Source organism: Somniosus microcephalus, chromosome 8 (genome assembly GCF_052327205.1).
Source record: "Somniosus microcephalus isolate GS21.2 chromosome 8, FLI_Smic_1.0, whole genome shotgun sequence".
Lineage (NCBI taxonomy): Eukaryota > Metazoa > Chordata > Chondrichthyes > Squaliformes > Somniosidae > Somniosus > Somniosus microcephalus.
Window position 1 is genome coordinate 10,428,235 of NC_140994.1, and position 24,647 is coordinate 10,452,881.

Sequence of the window (24,647 nt, forward strand, 5' to 3'; positions counted from 1 at the left end):
CAGCTGCCACAGCTGCCAGCTGCATGCGCAGTTCCTCCTTCTCTTCCTCCTGTTTCCGTCGTAGAGCCAGCTTCTCCCGATGTTCCGTAGACTTTTGGTGCTCCTCCATGATTTCTGCACTTTGGGAGTCGAAGTTACAAGCTGGGCAGGACAGGACATCGTAATATTCGGTGTCGTCCTGAGCTAGACCAGTGAGAGGGTCGTCTATTTCCTCCATACCTAGCTGGACGTTAGCCAGCTCTTGTTCCAAATCCAGACATCTTTCCTGAAGAGACTTCTTCATGTGTACCTCTGCATCCAGCTTTTTCTGGGCTTTCAGCAAGTCGTTTACTAGTGACCTCATTTGTGATTTTAATACTTCAACTTCCTTTGGAGATTGATTGATCGGACTATGCAATCCCTTTACCGGAGCAGCTGTTTCAGCGGTCTGTTGTTCTACGTTGACGTGAGTCAGCGTACTTTTGGCATCCAAGGGCTGCTCTGTTGCAGTCATCTCAGTCTGTGTTGCCACCTCAGCTCTTCCAATAACCTTTGAGAGCTCCGAACCCCTTTCGTTTGAATATTGAAGTTCATGTTCAAGTTTTTCCCATTTCAGAGTCCTGTCCTTCAGCATATGCAGGAGTTGGCTGACCGTTAACTCCTCTGACATCAGACGTTTTGTGTGCTCCTGCTCCATTTTCTCCATCAGCTGCTTCTGTTGTCTTTCCAGATTCTCCAACTCTATATCAAAGAACTCTTTCGTTGCATTCAACTCTTGCTCAAAACGGCGAAGCATTTGTTCTAATTGCTGTTGTAGTTTGAAATGGAGTTGAGTTCGAGCCCGGTGTCCCTCAGAAATGGGCACATCAGTAGACTTGCCAGACTCAGAATCCACAGTTAAACTATGTTGTTGTTGCTCAGTGGAATTCTGTGCTGAAACTTTGTCTTTTGCACCTGAGTTGGGCTTACCATCATCCGTTCCAGAGTCTGGGCCGACTATCTTCACCGAGTTCTCACTCGTTATTGTTTGTAGGAAATGCCAGTCCATATTCATTTTCCTAATCCACTCCCGTCCTAGTAGTGGAGGACCTCCTTCAGATATCACATATAAGTCCATTATTTGACTGTCTTCGCCCTTGTGGGCCACTGCAACCTCTATTTTCCCGATGGGGTACACTCTTTGCCCCGTGTATGTTTTCAATATAATCCCCGTATCCTGTAGGGGAATATGTTGGAATAACTTTCCGTAATCTTTCTTATTTATGACCGTCAATGCCGATCCAGTGTCCAATTCCAGTTTTACTTGGACTCCTTCTATCTGAAGAGTGACCCAAATTGTCTGGAGGTCTGCACCCTTACCAGCGTTGAGTACTCTTAAGCTAGCCAGTTCATTACAGCTTAAGCTAGCCAGTTCATTACTGCTAGCGTCTGAATCGGACTCCTGTTCGGTCACCTTGTGTACCTTTGCGTATTTTCCTTGCGGTGACTTCTTGTTGCTGGTCTTCTTCCCTGACCTGCATACTCTAGCTATATGTCCAAGCCTACCACAAGTTCTACATTCTTGGTTTTTAAACCAACACTGGTTCTGATCATGCGTTGTCTTTCCACAACGATAACATTTGCCAGAACTCACACCCAATTTGTGTGCACTGAGCTCCGGTGACCGTAGCTGCATTACTGCCGTGCCTCTCGCTGCGGCTTCGTGTGCTGCTGCCATAGTGACCGCCTTCTCAAGCGTCAGCTCATTCTCCTCGAGCAGTCGCTTTTGTGTATCCTGTTTAAATAAACCACACACAAATTTGTCTCGTAGTGCATCTGTCAATCCCGTTCCAAACTGGCAATATTTCGCTAATTTACGCAATTCCAGCAAATATTCAGCATTGCTTTCATGCTGTAGCTGCCTTCTGTCGTAAAATTTAAATCGTTCCGCTAGCATCAGCGGCGTGGGGTTTAGATGATCTTTCAGGACAGTAACAATCTCATCGAACGTCTTATCCGCCGGTTCATCTGGTGATAACAGGTGTTTCAATTGCCCGTACGTCTTCGCACCCATTAAATTTAATAATGTTAGAGCTTTATCTTGGTCACGAATTTTATTGGCCTTACAATAATTTTTTACTCTTTCAACATATATGGCCCAATCTTCGAGGTCACTATCAAAGGTGCTAATATTCCCGTGTTTAGGCATTGTAGATTTGCAATTTCTCAGATTTTATTTTCTTTACTTGTTATCAAAGATGGCGGCTTCCCGCTCTTGCCGTCGTCCTCCGCCCACAAAATGGCGGTTTTCCCGCGCTTGGCGGTCTTCACCCGTCCCCCGACGCCGTCTCCCTTCAGCCCTCGAGTGCGGCCCTTATCTTCGCCGCGATCGATAGCCCGCGCTGTGCACCGCGACTCTCGCACCTTGAGCTTCTGCAGCCGCCGCGCCTTTCAGTCCGAGTGCGGCTCTTATCTTTGGTCCCGATCGCTGGCCCGGCTGCGCCCCTCACTTCAAAGCGGCCCGGCCCTTATCTGCCGATCGCTATCGCCCTACCTCTCTCTCTTCCCCAGTCCTGTCTTTACTCCGGTTCACAAGCTGATGGAGGCTGCAGGGTCCTAATGCCTGTCTCTTCCAATCGCTGGAAGCTGTCAGGATTTCTGCTGCCCTTCAGTTTTGAGTGGGGTGTTGAGGATTGAAACCTCTCTTCAACGTCCTGTCTTTGGACGAAGCCGCCTGGAATAACTGCCGCAGGGTAAGAGCCTGACTCGTCGCCAGTGTTAAGTATGTGTATTGTATTGAACAATTAACACAAAGACTTAAACGTATAACTCAAACAGGCCTTTACTGGTTGGAGGTAGGGACTGCACATAGGTCTTTACTTCATGCCCACAGGCGGGAACTGAGGGGAATCAGTACCCACAGTACTATTTATACCCCTATGGCCAGGAGTGGTACTGCGTATCACTACGCCCAACAAGTAGTGCAGTCCTGTCCATAGGTTCAAAGTAGCACACATATTACATACACAACAGAAGCAGATTCAATAGTAACTTTCACAAGGGAATTGGATAAATACTTGAAGGGAAACTAAGTTCCAGGGCAATGGGGAAAGAGTAGGGGAGGAGTGGGACTGATTGGAGAGCTCTACCAAGGTGCGATGGGCTGAATATCCTCCTTCTGTGCTGTAAGACACAGTGGTGGCAGGGAGCCGGCTCGAGCTCCAGTCATGGCACAACGTCCCGAAGCTAATGAGGCTTGGCCCTGGAAGGGGACCAGGACTCTCGGCGGGTCTATCGGGCTGCGCGTAGCTGCCCCTCGTGCGGGCTTTGTTCTCCGAGCAGTAGCCGGTGTTGCCCCCGGCAGAGTTTGCTGCTCCCCAGGCGCTTTTGTGATAGTTTGCGTCTTTTACTTAATGTTTTCTTTTTGTCCTCTACGCCACCGCCCCCCCCCGCCTTTGTATTTTCTCTCCTAACACTGAGCTGCGGTTTCACAGGCGCCGGCCCCACAGAATTAGCCATACTTGGTGACGTAAGAAAACTACTAGGCACTTGGTCTAAGCGTTAAACAAAGCTTTAATCAACTGTTTTACAACATGGAGGTCTAGTTGTGTCCTTCACTAGTTCCTGTTAAGAATGTCCTGCGCAAGCTGGGCCTGTGCCCGCGTATTTATACTCTCCCTGGACAGCGCCACCCGCAGGCCGCTCAGTATTATTTCATAAGTCTTTCTTTCATGAATGACTGATTCATGTCACTTGGTGTGTGAGATTAGACAGTGGGGGGGTGCGGGGGGACCGAAATTCTGGCGTTCCCACTCCGTCATTGGAAGTGTGACGGAGCAGAAACTCCCAACTGCTGCCCGACAGCCCGCTGACCTCACCCCGTATCCCGGTGATTGGGTCTTCTTAATAATTGGGGCGTTCAGCCTGCGCCTGTAGGAGACACTGCAGAGGCAGCTGTCCCAAATGCCTGAAGGGAAATCGGAGCCAGGTCCCTGCCGTTCAAAGGGGTGGGAGACAGAACCCCTTGAAGAAAGAAAGTAAGACTTGCCTTTCACCACCACCGGACGTCCCAAAATGCTTTACAGCCAATGAAGTACTTTTTGAAGTGCAGTCGCTGTTGTAATGTAGGAAACACGGCAGCCAATTTGCGCACAGCAAGCTCCCACAAACACCAATGAGATCATCTGTTTTTAGTGATGTTGGTTGAGGGATAAACATTGGCCAGGACACCGGGGAAAACTCCCCTGCTCTTCTTCCAATAGAGTCACGGGATCTTTTACGTCCATCTGACACGCCTCGGTTTAACGTCTCATCCGAAAGACGGCACCTCCGACAGTGCAGCACTCCCTCAGCACTGGCGCAGGGATTTTGTGCTCAACTCTCTGGAGCAGGGCTTGAACCCATGACCTTCTGACCCAGAGCCAAGAGTGCGACCCACTGAGCCAAGGCTGACACTTACAATAAAACAAATAATTGGTTATACCTGCAGCTTAAGCTACAAGCTCGCGTCCCACTTCGATTTCAGTCTACTTGTTTATTGTTGAGGCACGTATCTTGTTCGGACACAGGTGCACACCTCAAAATGGCTGCTGAGGCCTCCGAATATTCAGTAAGTTAGTTTTGTGCCATTTTGTACCACTGTTGTTAAAGATGAACTAAATGTGGCATATAGCCGAGGCGGCGGAAAGGGGGAATGGCAATTCTTTTGAGCGTGTTTCTCACTCTTTATCTCTATCCCCATCTCTGTCTGTATCTCTTCTCCTTATCCCCACTCTTGATGTCAATGTGCCATGGACCTGTGATGAAATATTCCATTCATCACTCATCAGTATTTCTCTGCCTGTGACTGTGGTTGGTTTCAGTTTCATTTCCATTGTATTGTACTGTGTGTAGGGCTCCGCCCATACCTGGCTCCTATGTAAGCTGGCCCAGCCTGCAGCACATCCAGTATGGCAGACCTCTGGATGGAAGATACATTCTCCTCTGTGTGTTACCTTCTAAGTCAATAAAAGCCTTGTTTTGTTTCGCTAACATCGAGTCTCGGATTTATTGAGGCACATCAGGACCATCCCTTGTTAAGAGCTGGGGGGGAGGGAGGTAGTGGTTCCTGTTCCTCTACCAGTAGCATTCTGAACATAGCTGTGTAGTAGCTTGGGGGGTTGGATTCTCCTCTGATATGTTGGGTCTATATCCTTTACCTCTAATACAAGTTTGAGGACCAGGAAACACTTGAAACATCTGGTTAATACTCAAGTCAATGAGATAATAAATAAATAAAAATGGAATGGGGCGGGAAAGTGGAGTTGAGGTAGAAGATCAGCCATGATCTTATTGAATGGCGGAGCAGGCTCGAGGGGCCGAATGGCCTACTCCTGCTCCTCTTTCTTAAATGTGCCTGATAGATTTCCCTGCAGGAGTTTGGTCCTTCCAAGCCTATGTGATGATGTTGCTTGCTTTTCCCTTTAGGCTTTTGAATGCTAATAAAATCAACTGCATTCGAGCAGATGCCTTTCAGGATCTACAAAACCTCAGCCTCCTCTCGCTTTACGACAACAAGATCCAGACACTGGCGAAGGGGACCTTCAGCTCGCTCCGAGCTATCCAGACACTGTATGTACTTGACACCATCTTTACCTTTCATACATTATGGAGCTTTTTTATTCACGTCTATAGTCTACTCAATGTAAGTCTTTGCAATTATGAAGGGGTTCACTAGGGTAGACATAGAGAAGATATTTCCACTTGTGGGGCGGACCAGAACTAGGGGCCATAAATATAAGATAGTCACTAATAAATCCAACAGGGAATTCAGGAGAAACTTCTTTACCCAGAGAGTGGTGAGAATGTGGAACTCGTTACTGCATGGATTAGTTGAGGCAAATAGCACAGGTACATTTAAGGGGAAGCTAGATAAACACATGAGGGAGAAAGGAATAGAAGGATATGTTGATAGGGGGAGATGAAGAGGGTGGAAGGAGGCTTGTGTGGAGCATAAACAGCAGCATAGTTTCTGTGCTGTAAATTCTATGTAATCATTTTTGTCTTGGTTCTCTTTTCCCCCACCCAAGGCACTTGGCCCAAAACCCGTTCATCTGCGACTGCCACCTCAAATGGCTTGCCGACTACCTTCGCTCCAATCCCATCGAGACCAGCGGGGCGCGCTGTGCCAGTCCGCGGCGCTTGGCAAACAAAAGGATCGGGCAGATCAAAAGCAAGAAGTTCCGGTGCTCAGGTATCGTATCGCTCGCTGTTGTTTGAAGGTACAACGCGGTGGGACGCGGCCAGGAGCGTCATGATGTCTCAAACGTGCGAGGACCTGCTGACCGTGGGTACGGTAGTGTAGTGGTTATATTACTGGACTCGTAATCCCGAAGTCTAGGCTAACAACCCAGTACAACGTGAGTTTAAATCCCAACCGTGGTGAGATTTATGCCTTGGAATTATCCGTGTAAACATTAACGCAATTAGAATTGAGGCGCCTCGGCTCTGAGGGTTCAGATTACATGGGCTCGGAGACTATGTTTGACCCACAGTCGCAATTTGGACACCCCCAATCTAATGTAAGGTCATTTGTCGATAACATAAATCAGGTGTTTGTGAAAGTGGCTGTTTCTGCATCAACAATTTGAAGTGAGAACTTTCGATTAGGCACTCGACAGCCCTCTGGACTCAACATCGAGTTCAACAATTTCAGATCATAACCTCGGCCCCTATCACATATATAATTTTTTTTTTTTTTAATCCACACTTTCGTCTGGCCTTTTTTCTTTCCTCCCACACCGCAGCTGTCCTTCATTCTGCCCGGGCCATTCACACCCCATCTAGAGCCATCCTTTGTTCCTTGAATATCTCTCAATGTCTCTTAATCTCTCCTGCTTTCTCTCCTATCACTGACCTTCCCTTTTGTTCTTTCATCCCCTCCCCCTTTTCCCAGCCCCCACTTGCTTTAAAATCTATCCCTCTTCCTGCTTTTTGTCCCAGTTCTGACGAAGGGTCCCAGACCTGAAACGTTAACTCTGTTTCTCGCTCCGCGGATGCTGCCTGGCCTGCTGAGTATTTCCAGCGTTGTCTGTTGTTACTGCGAATGGAATGTTGGCCCAGAAAAGGGGCTGGAGCACAAAGGGGTGGAAGTCCTGTTACAGTTATATCAAGCTCTGCTTAGACCGCATTTAGAGTATGGCATTCAGTTCTGGGCACCGCATCGCAGGAAGGATATCTTGGCCTTGGAAGGGGTGCAGCGCAGATTCACCAGAATGATACCTGGGCTTAAAAGGGTTAAATTACGAGGACAGGTTGCACAGACTGGGCTTGTATTCACTTGAGTTTAGAGGATTAAGGGGCAATCTAATCGAGGTGTTTAAGATGATTAAAGGATTTGATGGGGCAGATACAGAGAAATTATTTCCTCTGGTGGGGGGAGTCCAGAACAAGGGGGCAGAACCTTAAAATTAGAGCCAGGCCATTCAGGGGTGATGTCCGGAAGCACTTCTTCACACAAAGGGTGGTGGAAATCGGGAACTCTCTCCCCCCAAAAAGCTGTTGAGGCTGGGGGTCAATTGAAAATTTCATAACAGATTGATAGATTTTTGTTAGCCAAGGATATTAAGGGTTACGGAACCAAGGTGGGTAAATGGAGTTAAGATACAGATCAGCCATGATCTAATTGAATGGTGGAACAGGCTCGAAGGGCTGAATGGCCTCCTCCTGTTCCTACGTAATAGTATTCCAAACTCTTCCATTTGAATCCTTAGCATGCAAACACCAAGCGTTGAGGTGGAATGATTTGTCTGTTGTTTTACCAGATGTTTCAGTCCATTTATTTTGAGGAATACCTTCAACAAAATTGACAAATGGGAAATTCAATACAGATAACAACAACAACTTGAAAAGACCATTAGGCCCATAAGCACTCACCCCTTTTGTTTTGCTCGACCGATCCACATGCACTCACCCTTTCCTCCCGCTCCAGTTCCTGGGAGAGGCACAGAAATAAACAGAGATCCAGTGCCAACTCGGGAAACCTCTGTACGGCATAATTCACGGCTTCGGCTTGTAGTTTTGTCTGCATGCTGAAGTTTGACTGTGTGCAGCGGAGGTAATGAGGGTGAGAATAGACGTTGTCACTGCCTAACAGTTTTCTATTTTCTTCCTCCACAGCAAAAGAACAGTATTTCATCCCAGGTAAGAGACGCTTGTGCTGACGGTACTGGCGCCGAGTGTTGAATCAATCTGTTGCAGAGATTGTGACTTGGATTCTTGTTGAGCTGAGTATTAGGAGCTCTGACTCCGAGCGGCGCTATTCCGATTTCCCCTCTGATCACATTGGTCGGTGTATGAGGGTGCTCTTTTCAGTGACAGAAGCAGGCTCCGTCTCCTTCACCATCAGTGGACACAGTTAGGAGGATGAAAGAAAGAACTTGCATTTCTATAGCGCCTTTCACGACCTCAGGACGTCCCAAAGCTCTTTACAGCCAATGAAGTATTTTTTGAAGTGTAGTCACTGTTGTAATGGAGAAAACAGGACAACCAATTTCCGCACAGCAAGCTCCCACAAACAGCAATGTGTTTTTAGTGATGTTGGTTGAGGGATAAATATTGGCCCAGGACACTGGGGAGATCTCCCCTGCTCTTCTTTGAATAGTGCCGTGGGATCTTTTACGTCCACCTGAGAGGGCAGACAGGGCCTCCGTTTAACTGCACATCTGAAAGATGTCACCTCCGACAGTGCAGCACTCCCTCAGCACTGCACTGGGAGTGTCAGCCTGGATTCTGTGCTCAAGTCTCTGGAGTAGGAACTTGAGCCCACAACCTTCTGACTCAGAGGCAAGTGTGCTACCCACTGAGCCACAGCTGACACTTCAATTAAGGAAGTTTTCTAACTCTAGAACTGAATGCTAGATGGAGCGTTGCAGCCCATGGTTGGCCTGAAGGACAGAGAGCATACACTAACTCCTACAGCCCCTTGCATGCAGTTACTGATCTCTGCTGGCTTTCCCACTCCTCATTGATGTCCAGTGACGACTACTGAAATCTACATCTGATGATGGCAAGATTGGGTTCAATTGCAACACCTCCTGTTGCCACGTGATCTACCAGCCCCCATTGTCTGGGTTTACTGTGGCTACTGGGGAGAGGAATCAGGGGTCAGTCAGCACCCATACAGTCGGCACTTCCGGGAGGAGAGGAGAAACTAAATACATTTATAATAGTCGTCAATTTGGTGCTCATATCAGGATCAGGCTTACTCCATGTCAAGGATTAGATACAGAGTAAAGCTCCCTCTACACTGTCCCATCAAACACTCCCAGGGCAGGTACAGCACGGGTTAGATACAGAGTAAAGCTCCCTCTACACTGTCCCGTCAAACACTCCCAGGGCAGGTACAGCACGGGTTAGATACAGAGTAAAGCTCCCTCTACACTGTCCCATCAAACACTCCCAGGGCAGGCACAGCACGGGTTAGATACAGAGTAAAGCTCCCTCTACACTGTCCCGTCAAACACTCCCAGGGCAGGTACAGCACGGGTTAGATACAGAGTAAAGCTCCCTCTACACTGTCCCATCAAACACTCCCAGGGCAGGTACAGCACGGGTTAGATACAGAGTAAAGCTCCCTCTACACTGTCCCATCAAACACTCCCAGGGCAGGTACAGCACGGGTTAGATACAGAGTAAAGCTCCCTCTACACTGTCCCATCAAACACTCCCAGGGCAGGTACAGCACGGGTTAGATACAGAGTAAAGCTCCCTCTACACTGTCCCATCAAACACTCCCAGAGCAGGTACAGCACAGGTTAGATACAGAGTAAAGCTCCCTCTACACTGTCCCATCACACACTCCCAGGGCAGGTACAACACGGGTTAGATACAGAGTAAAGCTCCCTCTACACTGTCCCATCAAACACTCCCAGGGCAGGTACAGCACGGGTTAGATACAGAGTAAAGCTCCCTCTACACTGTCCCATCAAACACTCCCAGGGCAGGTACAGCACGGGTTAGATACAGAGTAAAGCTCCCTCTACACTGTCCCATCACACACTCCCAGGGCAGGTACAACACGGGTTAGATACAGAGTAAAGCTCCCTCTACACTGTCCCATCAAACACTCCCAGGGCAGGTACAGCACAGGTTAGATACAGAGTAAAGCTCCCTCTACACTGTCCCATCACACACTCCCAGGGCAGGTACAACACGGGTTAGATACAGAGTAAAGCTCCCTCTACACTGCCCCATCAAACACTCCCAGGGCAGGTACAGCACGGGTTAGATACAGAGTAAAGCTCCCTCTACACTGTCCCATCAAACACTCCCAGGGCAGGTACAGCACGGGTTAGATACAGAGTAAAGCTCCCTCTGCACTGTCCCATCAAACACTCCCTGGGCAGGTACAGCACGGGTTAGATACAGAGTAAAGCTCCCTCTACACTGTCCCATCAAACACTCCCAGGGCAGGTACAGCACGGGTTAGATACAGAGTAAAGCTCCCTCTACACTGTCCCATCAAACACTCCCAGGGCAGGTACAGCACGGGTTAGATACAGAGTAAAGCTCCCTCTGCACTGTCCCATCAAACACTCCCTGGGCAGGTACAGCACGGGTTAGATACAGAGTAAAGCTCCCTCTGCACTGTCCCATCAAACACTCCCAGGGCAGGTACAACACGGGTTAGATACAGAGTAAAGCTCCCTCTACACTGTCCCATCAAACACTCCCAGGGCAGGTACAGCACGGGTTAGATACAGAGTAAAGCTCCCTCTACACTGTCCCATCAAACACTCCCAGGGCAGGTACAGCACGGGTTAGATACAGAGTAAAGCTCCCTCGACACTGTCCCATCAAACACTCCCAGGGCAGGTACAGCATGGGTTAGATACAGAGTAAAGCTCCCTCTACACTGTCCCATCAAACACTCCCAGGGCAGGTACAGCAGGGGTTAGATACAGAGTAAAGCTCCCTCTACACTGTCCCATCAAACACACCCAGGGCAGGTACAGCACGGGTTAGATACAGAGTAAAGCTCCCTCTACACTGTCCCATCAAACACACCCAGGGCAGGTACAGCATGGGTTAGATACAGAGTAAAGCTCCCTCTACACTGTCCCATCAAACACTCCCAGGGCAGGGACAGCACGGGTTAGATACAGAGTAAAGCTCCCTCTACACTGTCCCATCAAACACTCGCAGGGCAGGTACAGCACGGGTTAGATACAGAGTAAAGCTCCCTCTACACTGTCCCATCAAACACTCCCAGGGCAGGTACAGCACGGGTTAGATACAGAGTAAAGCTCCCTCTACACTGTCCCATCAAACACTCCCAGGGCAGGTACAGCACGGGTTAGATACAGGGTAAAGCTCCCTCTACACTGTCCCATCAAACACTCCCAGGGCAGGTACAGCACGGGTTAGATACAGCGTAAAGCTCCCTCTACACTGTCCAATCAAACACTCCCAGGGCAGGTACAGCACGGGTTAGATACAGAGTAAAGCTCCCTCTACACTGTCCCATCAAACACTCCCAGGGCAGGTACAGCACGGGTTAGATACAGAGTAAAGCTCCCTCTACACTGTCCCATCAAACACTCCCAGGGCAGGTACAGCACGGGTTAGATACAGAGTAAAGCTCCCTCTACACTGTCCCATCAAACACTCCCAGGGCAGGTACAGCACGGGTTAGACACAGAGTAAAGCTCTCTCTACACTGTCCCATCAAACACTCCCAGGGCAGGGACAGCACGGGTTAGATACAGAGTAAAGCTCCCTCTACACTGTCCCATCAAACACTCCCAGGGCAGGTACAGCACGGGTTAGACACAGAGTAACGCTCTCTCTACACTGTCCCATCAAACACTCCCAGGGCAGGGGCAGCACGGGTTAGATACAGAGTAAAGCTCCCTCTACACTGTCCCATCAAACACTCCCAGGGCAGGGGCAGCACGGGTTAGATACAGAGTAAAGCTCCCTCTACACTGTCCCATCAAACACTCCCAGGGCAGGTACAGCACGGGTTAGATACAGAGTAAAGCTCCCTCTACACTGTCCCCATCAAACACTCCCAGGGCAGGTACAGCACGGGTTAGATACAGAGTAAAGCTCCCTCTACACTGTCCCATCAAACACTCCCAGGGCAGGGACAGCACGGGTTAGATACAGAGTAAAGCTCCCTCTACACTGTCCCATCAAACACTCCCAGGGCAGGTACAGCACGGGTTAGATACAGAGTAAAGCTCCCTCTACACTGTCCCATCAAACACTCCCAGGGCAGGTACAGCACGGGTTAGATACAGAGTAAAGCTCCCTCTACACTGTCCCATCAAACACTCCCAGGACAGGTACAGCACGGGTTAGATACAGAGTAACGCTCCCTCTACACTGTCCCATCAAACACTCCCAGGGCAGGTACAGCACGGGTTAGATACAGAGTAAAGCTCCCTCTACACTGTCCCATCAAACACTCCCAGGGCAGGTACAGCACGGGTTAGATACAGAGTAACGCTCCCTCTACACTGTCCCATCAAACACTCCCAGGGCAGGTACAGCACGGGTTAGATACAGAGTAAAGCTCCCTCTACACTGTCCCATCAAACACTCCCAGGGCAGGTACAGCACGGGTTAGATACAGAGTAAAGCTCCCTCTACACTGTCCCATCAAACACTCCCAGGACAGGTACAGCACGGGTTAGATACAGAGTAAAGCTCCCTCTACACTGTCCCATCAAACACTCCCAGGGCAGGTACAGCACGGGTTAGATACAGAGTAAAGCTCCCTCTACACTGTCCCAACAAACACTCCCAGGGCAGGTACAGCACGGGTTAGATACAGAGTAAAGCTCCCTCTACACTGTCCCATCAAACACTCCTGGGGCAGGTACAGCACGGGTTAGATACAGAGTAAAGCTCCCTCTACACTGTCCCATCAAACACTCCCAGGGCAGGTACAGCACGGGTTAGATACAGAGTAAAGCTCCCTCTACACTGTCCCATCAAACACTCCCAGGGCAGGTACAGCACGGGTTAGATACAGAGTAAAGCTCCCTCTACACTGTCCCATCAAACACTCCCAGGGCAGGTACAGCACGGGTTAGATACAGAGTAAAGCTCCCTCTACACTGTCCCATCAAACACTCCCAGGGCAGGTACAGCACGGGTTAGATACAGAGTAAAGCTCCCTCTACACTGTCCCATCAAACACTCCCAGGGCAGGTACAGCACGGGTTAGATACAGAGTAAAGCTCCCTCTACACTGTCCCATCAAACACTCCCAGGGCAGGTACAGCACGGGTTAGATACAGAGTAAAGCTCCCTCTACACTGTCCCATCAAACACTCCCAGGGCAGGGGCAGCACGGGTTAGATACAGAGTAAAGCTCCCTCTACACTGTCCCATCAAACACTCCCAGGGCAGGTACAGCACGGGTTAGATACAGAGTAAAGCTCCCTCTACACTGTCCCCATCAAACACTCCCAGGGCAGGTACAGCACGGGTTAGATACAGAGTAAAGCTCCCTCTACACTGTCCCATCAAACACTCCCAGGGCAGGGACAGCACGGGTTAGATACAGAGTAAAGCTCCCTCTACACTGTCCCATCAAACACTCCCAGGGCAGGTACAGCACGGGTTAGATACAGAGTAAAGCTCCCTCTACACTGTCCCATCAAACACTCCCAGGGCAGGTACAGCACGGGTTAGATACAGAGTAAAGCTCCCTCTACACTGTCCCATCAAACACTCCCAGGACAGGTACAGCACGGGTTAGATACAGAGTAACGCTCCCTCTACACTGTCCCATCAAACACTCCCAGGGCAGGTACAGCACGGGTTAGATACAGAGTAAAGCTCCCTCTACACTGTCCCATCAAACACTCCCAGGGCAGGTACAGCACGGGTTAGATACAGAGTAACGCTCCCTCTACACTGTCCCATCAAACACTCCCAGGGCAGGTACAGCACGGGTTAGATACAGAGTAAAGCTCCCTCTACACTGTCCCATCAAACACTCCCAGGGCAGGTACAGCACGGGTTAGATACAGAGTAAAGCTCCCTCTACACTGTCCCATCAAACACTCCCAGGACAGGTACAGCACGGGTTAGATACAGAGTAAAGCTCCCTCTACACTGTCCCATCAAACACTCCCAGGGCAGGTACAGCACGGGTTAGATACAGAGTAAAGCTCCCTCTACACTGTCCCAACAAACACTCCCAGGGCAGGTACAGCACGGGTTAGATACAGAGTAAAGCTCCCTCTACACTGTCCCATCAAACACTCCTGGGGCAGGTACAGCACGGGTTAGATACAGAGTAAAGCTCCCTCTACACTGTCCCATCAAACACTCCCAGGGCAGGTACAGCACGGGTTAGATACAGAGTAAAGCTCCCTCTACACTGTCCCATCAAACACTCCCAGGGCAGGTACAGCACGGGTTAGATACAGAGTAAAGCTCCCTCTACACTGTCCCATCAAACACTCCCAGGGCAGGTACAGCACGGGTTAGATACAGAGTAAAGCTCCCTCTACACTGTCCCATCAAACACTCCCAGGGCAGGTACAGCACGGGTTAGATACAGAGTAAAGCTCCCTCTACACTGTCCCATCAAACACTCCCAGGGCAGGTACAGCACGGGTTAGATACAGAGTAAAGCTCCCTCTACACTGTCCCATCAAACACTCCCAGGGCAGGTACAGCACGGGTTAGATACAGAGTAAAGCTCCCTCTACACTGTCCCATCAAACACTCCCAGGGCAGGTACAGCACGGGTTAGATACAGAGTAAAGCTCCCTCTACACTGTCCCATCAAACACTCCCAGGGCAGGTACAGCACGGGTTAGATACAGAGTAAAGCTCCCTCTACACTGTCCCATCAAACACTCCCAGGGCAGGTACAGCACGGGTTAGATACAGAGTAAAGCTCCCTCTACACTGTCCCATCAAACACTCCCAGGGCAGGTACAGCACGGGTTAGATACAGAGTAACGCTCCCTATTCTCAGCTCCAAACTCTGAAGGACCCTCTCCTCTTGCTCACTGGTGACACTTTTCCCTTTGCCACCTCTGCCGGCATGGTTGTAATAGTCAGTTTGATACTCAGTCATGGGCACTTTTGAGCTGTGGGCCCATGCTCATTAGAAACCAAAACTGATTTCAATTTGGACCCTTACAGCCAGCAGAGACGCCTTTCATGCCACAGCCTGTTATGTTTTGACCCGGATCCCCTTCAGTGGTCCCGTTAATTGACCATCTTTCAACAAGGTGCCCATTAGTCGACGTGTGTGTGTGTGTACTCCAGTCTTTGCTGAGCTATGGATGCATCGATGGATGAATGTGACAGAACTGACAAAAACCTGTGACATTCGGACAAAGTGCCCCGTCGAGCTCATCAGCAATTAATCCATGTGAAGAGAGTAAAATATACGCTGCAGACACAGAGCTTCGGGTTGGGACAGGAACAATTCTCGACAGTGGTGGTTCTGAGTATTGAGATGATTACTTGGCTGTAGATGGTTTTAATCTTCTGGGGAAAGCTCAGCAAGCTTTCCTCCTGCCCCGCCCCAACTCCCCAAAAGGCAAAACTCGTAAAATGCTCCTCGGCTTGCCATTTTCATCAGCTCAGCAACTCAACTAGTTCGTAGCCCTGTTCCTAACCAAATATTCACCAAGCTCTTCTTCATTTCTACTTGTGCTGCCAATTTTCTTCTGTCCCTTCCCCTCCCCTTCTCTCCTCTCCCCTCCCCATCCCTCCTCTTCTCTCTTTTCCCCTCCTCTCATCTCATCTCCGCTCCTCTCGTCTCCACTCCTCTCCCATCCCTTTCCCTCCCCTCCCCTCCTTTCCCCTCCCCTCCTCTCTCTTCCCCTCCTCTCGTCTCCTCTCCTCTCTTCCTCTCCCCTCCTCTCCTCTCATTCTCCTCTCCCCTCCACTACACTCCACTCTTCCCCCCTCCACTACTCTCCACTCTTCCCCCCTCCTCTCCTCCTGTCTCCTCTCCTATCCACAGATTCATAAATGGTCCACTGCATCATCCTGTCGACCAGTTTAGCTCGGTTACGGTGGGGGTGAGCATGGATGTGCAGTTGTGACCGGCTGTCTTAAAGGGCCCATGTTGCGTAGCATTCTATTAACTGGGATGGTTACTGCAGTGAGTGGCTGAGCCGCACAGACCAGGAGGTTTACAGCTGGAATTCCCAGTCTGTGCTGAGCTCGATGATCTCAGCAATGTCAGAGGTGCTACAATTGCCCTCAGGACCCTGGGCAAGGAAAGGGAAATTCAGTTAGGCTTCGTACTCCTGTTAGTGTCCAGCAAAGCCTGGCAGTAGTGAGCACAGCCTGGCGGTAGTGCGCACAGTCTGGCGGTAGTGCGCACAGTCTGGCGGTAGTGCGCACAGTCTGGCGGTAGTGCGCACAGTCTGGCGGTAGTGCGCACAGTCTGGCGGTAGTGCGCACAGTCTGGCGGTAGTGTGCACAGTCTGGCGGTAGCGCGCACAGTCTGGTGGTAGCGTGCACAGTCTGGCGGTAGCGTGCACAGTCTGGCGGTAGTGTGCACAGTCTGGCGGTAGTGCACACAGTCTGGCGGTAGTGCGCACAGTCTAGCGGTAGTGTGCACAGTCTGGCGGTAGTGCCCACAGTCTGCCGGTAGTGTGCACAGTCTGGCGGTAGTGCGCACAGTCTGGCGGTAGTGTGCACAGTCTGGCAGTAGTGCGCACAGTCTGGCGGTAGTGCGCACAATCTAGTGGTAGTGCGCACAGTCTGGCGGTAGTGCGCACAGTCTGGCGGTAGTGTGCACAGTCTGGCGGTAGTGCCCACAGTCTGGCAGTAGTGTGCACAGTCTGGCGGTAGTATGCACAGTCTGGCGGTAGTATGCACAGTCTGGCGGTAGTGTGCACAGTCTGGCGGTAGTGCACACAGTCTGGCGGTAGTGCGCACAGTCTAGCGGTAGTGAGCACAGTCTGGCCGTAGTGCGCACAGTCTGGCGGTAGTGCGCACAGTCTGGCGGTAGTGCGCACAGTCTGGCGGTAGTGTGCACAGTCTAGCGGTAGTGCCCACAGTCTGGCGGTAGTGTGCACAGTCTGGCAGTAGTGTGCACAGTCTGGCGGTAGTGTGCACAGTCTGGCGGTAGTGCCCACAGTCTGGCGGTAGTGCCCACAGTCTGGCGGTAGTGTGCACAGTCTGGCGGTAGTGTGCAGTCTGGCGGTGGTGTGCACAGTCTGGCAGTAGTGTGCACAGTCTAGCGGTAGTGCGCAGGTGCACATATTGTGTGATGCCACCTGAGGTCGAATCGCTATTGCCAGGCAAGGCTTCGCCCCTGGGCTGAGGTAACTGAACTCACAGTTGTCAACACCTTCAGGACAGGAGGAGGAGGAGCGGGGAACACTAGGAGGATGAAATGAATAAAAGAAGCCAAGTGTTATCTTCCGCCCACTGTACGCTGTGCTTCTTCACTGTCTTCGGCAGGTACTGAAGATCACCGTCTGGGGAGCGAGTGCAACAGGGACACGGTCTGCCCGCCAAAGTGCCGCTGCGAGTCCAACGTGGTGGACTGCTCCAACCAGAAGCTGACCAAAGTCCCGGAGTTTATCCCGCAGTCAACCATGGAGCTGTGAGTAGGCATGGGATGTGGAATTCCACACTTACCATAACGTACAATCTCATTTCGCACCATCTCCACACAGACCTGGATCTTCCAGCCAACCTCTTGACCTTCTCCCACCCCCATCAATATATATAAAAAGAAAGAACTTGCATTTCTGTAGCGTCTTTCACCATCTCAGGACGTCCCAAAGCGCTTTACACTTTTATTGAAGTGTGGTCATCCAATTTGCACACGGCAAGCTCCCACAAACAGCAGTGTAATAATGACCAGATAATCTGTTTTTATTTTATGTTGATTGAGGGATAAATATTGGCCAGGACACCGGGGAGAACTCCCCCCTGCTCTTCTTTGAAATAGTACCCTGGGATCTTTTCCGTCCACCTGAGAGAGCAGACGGGGCCTCGGTTTAACGTCTCATCCGAAAGACGGCACCTCCGACAGTGCAGCGCTCCCTCAGCACTGCACTGGAGTGTCGGCCTGGATTATGTTCGCAAATCTCTTGAAGCCACAACCTTCTGTGACTTCACAGTGCTTACCCACTGAGTCACTTGGACACTGGCAGGAGGGTCAGTAACCAGAGGGCACAGTTGGCAAAAACAACAAGGGGAGAAATGAGGAGAATTTGTTTTTTTACACAGCGAGTTGTTGTGATCTGGAACGCGCTGCCTGAAAGGGCGGTGAAAGCAGATTCAAGAGCAACTTTCAAAAGGAAATTGGATAAATACTGGAAGGGGGAAAATTACAGGGCTGTGGGGAAAGAGCGGGAGTGGGGTTAGTGGAACTAATTGGAGAACTCTTTCAAAGAGCCGGAATGGGCACAATGGACCGAATGGCCTTCTTCTGTGCTGTAAGATTACATTTTCCACACTCACCGCCTCTCTCAGTGCTCTTGCGAACCTAGTGCCAGATTGGGGTCAGCTTTACGCAGTGAGAATTTGCCCACAAGGACCTGGATTGTAATCTACTCAAAATTCAGTTCATGTGAGATCCTTGCAGCCAAAATACACAAGCTCTTTCCATCCCATCTGTCTGGACTTGATTCAAACCCAGAGCCCCGTGGAGGGAATATTGAACCTGCCGCTCTGCCCAGCCATCCAGTAGCTTAAAAATATAATGAGGGCAACTTGCTGACACTGGTCATTGGCACGTTACTAGTGCCGACAAATACCGCGGTTCGGTTGCCAACTTTGGTTGGAAGTATTCCTAGAGGTTTCATCAGTCAAGTCAAACAGCCTTTCCCCCCATCCTCTGCATCTCTCATTTTTATAACTGTTCAAAGAAAAGTAAATAAAACACATAGGCCTAGAAATTCGGTGGAGCCCCAAACGGGGCGCCAAGCTCGCCTGGGCGCCGGAATTACCGCTGCGAACGGAGCCGTTGCGCCCGCCGGAAATTCAGTTTGAGCGCCCCAAGAGGGACGCGGGGCGCTGCTCGAGGCGCCCCGCGTCCCTCTTGGGGCGCTCAAACTGAATATCGCAGCACAACGTGCCGCAGCGCCACACGCTGCGGCATGGCACGCTGCGGTACTGCAGGCCTTCCTCCCCTTCTTAAAGGGGGAGGGGCCTGCACCAGCGCAATGACCGATCGCGAGTGCCGGCAAAAGAGCCCGGCGCCGAGGAGAAGTGCCGGGCCCTTGAGACACAGCCGGCACTGACCGGGGGGGGGGATCAGGAGGCCAGGGACGGAGCTGCTGGCAGGCGGCCACCGAAAAAAATGGCCGCCCCGCACCTCCACCTTAATTTGCGCCACTACCGCCACAGGTAGGCCCCGTGAACCGGGCGCGATTTGCGACCGGCGTTACAGAGGCGGGCGCGACCAAATATCGCGATCGGGGCGGTAGCAGGGCGCTGCGCACACCGATGTCGTCATCGGTGGCGGCGCAACGCTACAGGCTAATGCTGCCATTAGCGCCCCGCTAAATATCGCGGCAGGCGCGGCCAGTGGCGCTAAAGCCACTGAGTGCCCTCTTTAGGCGCTAACTGGTGGCGCAGCCCACCGAATTTCTAGGCCATAATATTTTTAACGCCTCTATGATTTTTCTCCCTGGAAGTGTCCTGGAGCTTAATCTTAAATTCCTGGAGACTCCAGGGCAATCCCGGAGGCTTGGTGACCCTGGGCACGGTTGTGGCGGGGGGGGGGAGGGAATCGCTGGGGAGAGTCCGGCGCAGTGTACCCTTTAAGCTCCGCGGCCCCGCAGCTGGCTGTAGCTCCCGGGCAGCTGGCGCACTGGCTTCGGAATACAAGAAACCGGGCATGTGCTGGAATTTGAATGGGCCGCGCAGCCCGTTAAAGGGGCCGCGCACCCAAAAAAAAGAATTAAAGGGAACATTGTTCAGGCGTTGAGCAGTCTCTGGCGCCTCCTGGTGGCCGGCTGGATACAAGCCAGCATGGAATCAGAGCACGTCCCACCTCAGCTCTCGGGGAGCCAGAGCAAGCAGACGGAAAAATAGGCACCAAACAAATACAGAACAATACAGGGGAGACTTACCTGGATAATCCCTGTAAAAATAAGGGATGAAGAAATTAAATGAGAACGGCTCTTTCTTTGAACAACTACCTCAGTCAAACTTGAAAGAAATAATTTGCATTTATATAGCGCCTTTCACAACCTCCGGACGCTTTATAGTCAATGAGGTACTTTTTGATGTGTAGTCACCGTTATAATGTAGGAAACGCAGCAGCCAATTTGCTCTCAGCAAGGTTCCACAGACAGCAATGTGATAATGACCAGATAATCTGTTTTAGCGATGCTGGTTGAGGGATAAATATTGGCCACGACACCGGGGAAAACTCCCCTGCTACTCTTCAAAATACAGGAAACTTTGGTTTATCCGGAGGTTATCTGTCTGGAATGCTCGAGCCACCAGCAAAAATCAGGAGCCGTTTCGTTAGGTTTTTTTTATTTTCGTTGTTTTTTTTTCACCAGTCAGGCTCTGCAAGGTCTCGCTGAAGCTGTTGCTAAGCTACAGAGACGCTTGCAAGGTACGGCCCGACTGTTTAGAAGCTGTTGAGGGTTTGTTGCCAGATACGGAATGATGCGCCTCAATAACTTCAAGGCTCAAAGTTAACTGGATAAAACTAGGCTTTTATTAGCAAAGAAAGATGCCTGTGTCTTCACCTAGCATTCTGCTGTTCTGCTGCAAGACAAGCCTGGGCTTGTCTTAAGTAGGGCCAGGTATGGGCGGAGCCGACACACCCAATGGGGAGAAAGGGGGCGGTGCACTATATACAATACAAGGTAAAAACACAGGAGCAGGCAATACAATATATGTAGTTAAATACAGAGTCTGATGAATGACATATTTCATCACACGGAAGTTTCAACATTAGCGCTGGTTTGTCCGGCAGTTTTGATGGGACAGCAACAGCTCGGTCCCGTCGGTGCCGGATAGCACAAAGTTTCCTGTAGTGGCCATGGGATCTTTTATGTCCACCTGAGAGGGCAGACAGGGCCTCGGTTTAACACCTCATCTGATAGACAGCACCTCTAGCAGAGCAGCACTCCCTCAGCACTGCACTGCGAGTGTCAGCCTGGATTTTTGTGCTCAAGTCTCTGGAGGGGGATTTGAACCCACTACCTCCATGACTCAGGGTGTGAGAGTGCTGCCCACTTAGCCACAGCTGACACCTTCCAGCAGCACTACAGTTTATCCCAAGATCTTGGGGACAAGGCTGCTGAGTGAACTTCATCCTTAGTAACTAATTTTAAACTTACAAACATTTCCTGCTCCACAGACGTCTGACTAACAACGACATTTCGCTTTTGGAAGCCACTGGTCTGTTCCGGAAGCTTCCACAGTTGAGAAAAATGTGAGTAGGTGTTTCTCTTTTTCTCCTCCTTCAGTTTTTCCTCTCCTCCCCTGAAGGTGCCGACTCGCACCGTCACTCAGAACGGGGGCGAAATTCCTCTTTCAGTGCTCCTCTCCACAATCAGGCTTCGGAGAGAGTACAGAAGAGATTGACTAGAATGGTTCCAGGGATGTGGGATTACAGTTAGGTGGATAGACTGGAGAAGCTGAGGTTGTTCTCCTTGGAGCAGAGAAGGCTAAGAGGAGATTTGATAGAGGTGTTCAAAATCATGACGGGTTTCGATAGAGTAAATAGAGAGAAACTGTTTCCAATGGCTGAAGGGTCGAGAACCAGAGGGCACAGATTTAAGGTGATTGGCAAAAGAACCAGAGACGAGAGGAGGAAAAACTTTTTTACGCAGCGAGTGGTTAGGATTTGGAATGCGCTGCCTGATAGGGCGGTGGATACAGATTCAATAGTAGCCTTCAAAAGGGAATTGGAGAAATACTTGAAGGAGACAAAATTGCAGAGATATGGGGAAAGAGCGGGGGAGTGGGACTGACTGGATTGCTCTTCGAAAGAGCCGGCGCAGACTCGCTGGGCCGAATGGCCTCTTTCTGTGCTGTACTATTCTATGATTAGCAATCATTAACAGCAACAGCTGGCGTTTATATTAACACAAGCAAGACAGGTGATAGTGAATTCTTCTACCTGAAATCATAGGCGGAGGGCGTTTGTAAAGAGAACACTCTACTGAAAATTCTCTGCACAGTATTCTCCTTTAACACAGAGTTAATCTTCTTCTTCTTAGGCAGTCCCTCGGAACCGAGGATGACTTGCTTCCACATTAAAAATGAGTTCTCAGGTGACCGATGAGTCCAGTGCGGGACCTACAGTCTCTGTCACAGGTGGGGCAGACGGTGGTTGAAGGGGCGGGTGGGTGGGGTGCCTGGGTTGATGTGCGCGAGTTAATGCTGTGGGAGTGGGAGTCACATTCCATTTGAATCCACAAGGGGCATCAGTTTCTTGCCTTTAGCATTTAAAAAAAAAATCCCAAGGTGCCTCACGGGAGCCGCCAGGATAAAACGGACGCCAAGCCGAAGAAGGAGACATTAGGAGCGGTGACCACAAGCTTGGTCAAAGCCATGGGTCTTCAGGAGAGTCTTAAAGGAGAAGAACGGGGTGGAGAATGTTTACGATGTTAAAAGGCTTCGACAGGGTAGATAGAGAGAAACTATTTCCTCTAGTTGGGGGGGGGGGGGTGGAATCCGGAACGAGAGGACTTAATCGTAAAATTAGAGCCAGGCTGTTCAGGCGTGAAATCAGGAAGCATTTCTTCAAACAAAGGGTGGGGGAATCTGAAACTCTCTGCCTCCAAAAGGCTGTGGATGCTGGGGGTCAGTTGGAGCGTTCAAGACTGAGATTGATGGATTTTTTGTTAAGTCAGTGTACCAAGGGATATGGAGCCAAGCTGGGTAAATGTAGTTGAGATACGGATCAGCCATGATCTGATTGAATGGAGGAATAGGCTCGAGGGGCTTGAATGGCCTCCTCCTGTTCCTAATATTCCTAGAGGCAGAAGGGTTTAGGATGGGAATTCCAGAGCTTGGGGGCCTAGACTGCTGAAGGCACGGCCTCATTCTCAGAGATTGCACCCTTCACAGCGGGATTGTTAATTATGGAGGAAGAAAGGTATTCTACCATTTACTGATTAAAAGATGAATGTCGCCCTCCCCCCCGAATGAGTCCAGTACAGATGTTTGTTGTGAATACTAGGATAAGTCACAGTGCTGCCACCAGCCACATGTGGATAACTGGGAATCTAGATGTGGCTAATTACCTTTGCGATTAGTAAATAAACAAGGAGTGATAGAATAGCAAAATACTGCGGATGCTGGAAATCTGAAATAACAACTGAAAATGCTGGAAATACTCAGCAGGCCAGGCAGCATCCGTGGAGAGAGAAACAGAGTTAACGTTTCAGGTCTGGGACCCTTCGTCAGAACTGGAAAAAGCTGGAGATGTAACAGATATTAAGCAGGTGCAGAGACGGGGGTGGGGGGGAGGTTTAGGAGGGGAGGAAGGAATTGAAGGAACATACTGTGCTTATGTAAGAGGCAGGAAAGATAAAATGTTGCAAATGGGAATGGCAAAATCATACAGCATGAAAAATGGGGGCAGGGGTTATTGTCTGAAATTGTTGAACTCAATGTTGAGTCCAGAGGGCTGTAAAGTGCCCAATTGAAAGATGAGGTGCTGTTCCTCGAGCTTATGTTGAGCTACATTGGAACAATGCAATAGGCCGAGGACAGAGAGATCAGAGTGGGAGTGAAGCGGAGAATTAAAGTGACAGGCGACCGGAAGCTCAGGGTCACCCTTACGGACTGAACAGAGGTGTTCTGCAAAGCGGTTGCCCAATCTGCGTTTGGTCTCCCCAATGTAGAGGAGACCACATCGTGAGCAGCGAATACAGTATACAAGATTGCAAGAAGTACAAGTAAATCGCTGTTTCACCTGGAAGGGGTGTTTGGGGCCCTGGACAGTGGGAAGGGAGGAGGTAAAAGGGCATGTGTTGCAGCTCCTCCACGGGAAGGTGCTAGGCGAAGGGGAAGGGCTGTTGGGGGTGATTGAGGAGTGGACCAGGGTGTCGCGGAGGGAGCGGTCCCTTCGGAATGCTGAAAGGGGAGGTGAGGGGAAGATGTGTTTGGTGGTGGGATCACGTTGGAGGTGGCGGAAATGGCGGAGGATGATCCGTTGAATGTGGAGGCTGGTGGGGTGAAAGGTGAGGACAAGGGGAACCCTATCGTGGTTCTGGGAGGGAGGGGAAGGGGTGAGAGCAGAAGTGCGGGAAATAGAACGGACACAGTCAAGGGCCGTGTCAACCACAGTAGAGGGGAATCCTCGGTTGAGGAAAAAGGAAGACATGTTGGAAGCACTGGTATGGAAGGTGGCATCGTCAGAACAGACGCGGCGGAGAAGGAGAAACTGGGAGAATGGATTAGAGTCCTTACAGGAGGCGGGGTGGGAGGAAGTGTAGTCCAGGTAGCTGTGGGAGTCAGTGGGCTTGTAGTGGATGTTTGTCAAAATCCGATCGCCAGAAATGGAGACGGAGAAGTCAAGGAAGGGAAGGGAAGAGTCAGAGATGGACCATGTGAAGGTGAGGGAAGGGTGGAAATTGGAAGTAAAGTGAATGAACTTATCTAGTTCAGGGCGAGAGCAGGAAATGGCACCAAACAGTCATCGATGTACCGGAAAAAGAGGTGAGCAAGGGGACCTGAGTAGGACTGGAGCAAAGAATGTTCCACATATCCCATGAACA

The 24,647-nt window shown here is 50.5% G+C and overlaps 1 protein-coding gene across 2 annotated transcripts in view; it reads left to right on the forward strand.

Moving 5' to 3' along the window:
- slit1a (slit homolog 1a (Drosophila)) overlaps window positions 1-24,647 on the forward strand; it is a 328,910-nt gene that overhangs the window by 213,168 nt on the left and 91,095 nt on the right. For both annotated transcript variants that reach the window (XM_085994232.1, XM_085994233.1), the window contains exons 13-17: window positions 5,425-5,568; window positions 6,027-6,190; window positions 8,116-8,139; window positions 17,401-17,545; window positions 21,275-21,349. In XM_085994232.1, coding sequence (XP_085850358.1) covers window positions 5,425-5,568; window positions 6,027-6,190; window positions 8,116-8,139; window positions 17,401-17,545; window positions 21,275-21,349 — 552 coding nt within the window. The remainder of the gene's footprint in view (window positions 1-5,424; window positions 5,569-6,026; window positions 6,191-8,115; window positions 8,140-17,400; window positions 17,546-21,274; window positions 21,350-24,647) is intronic.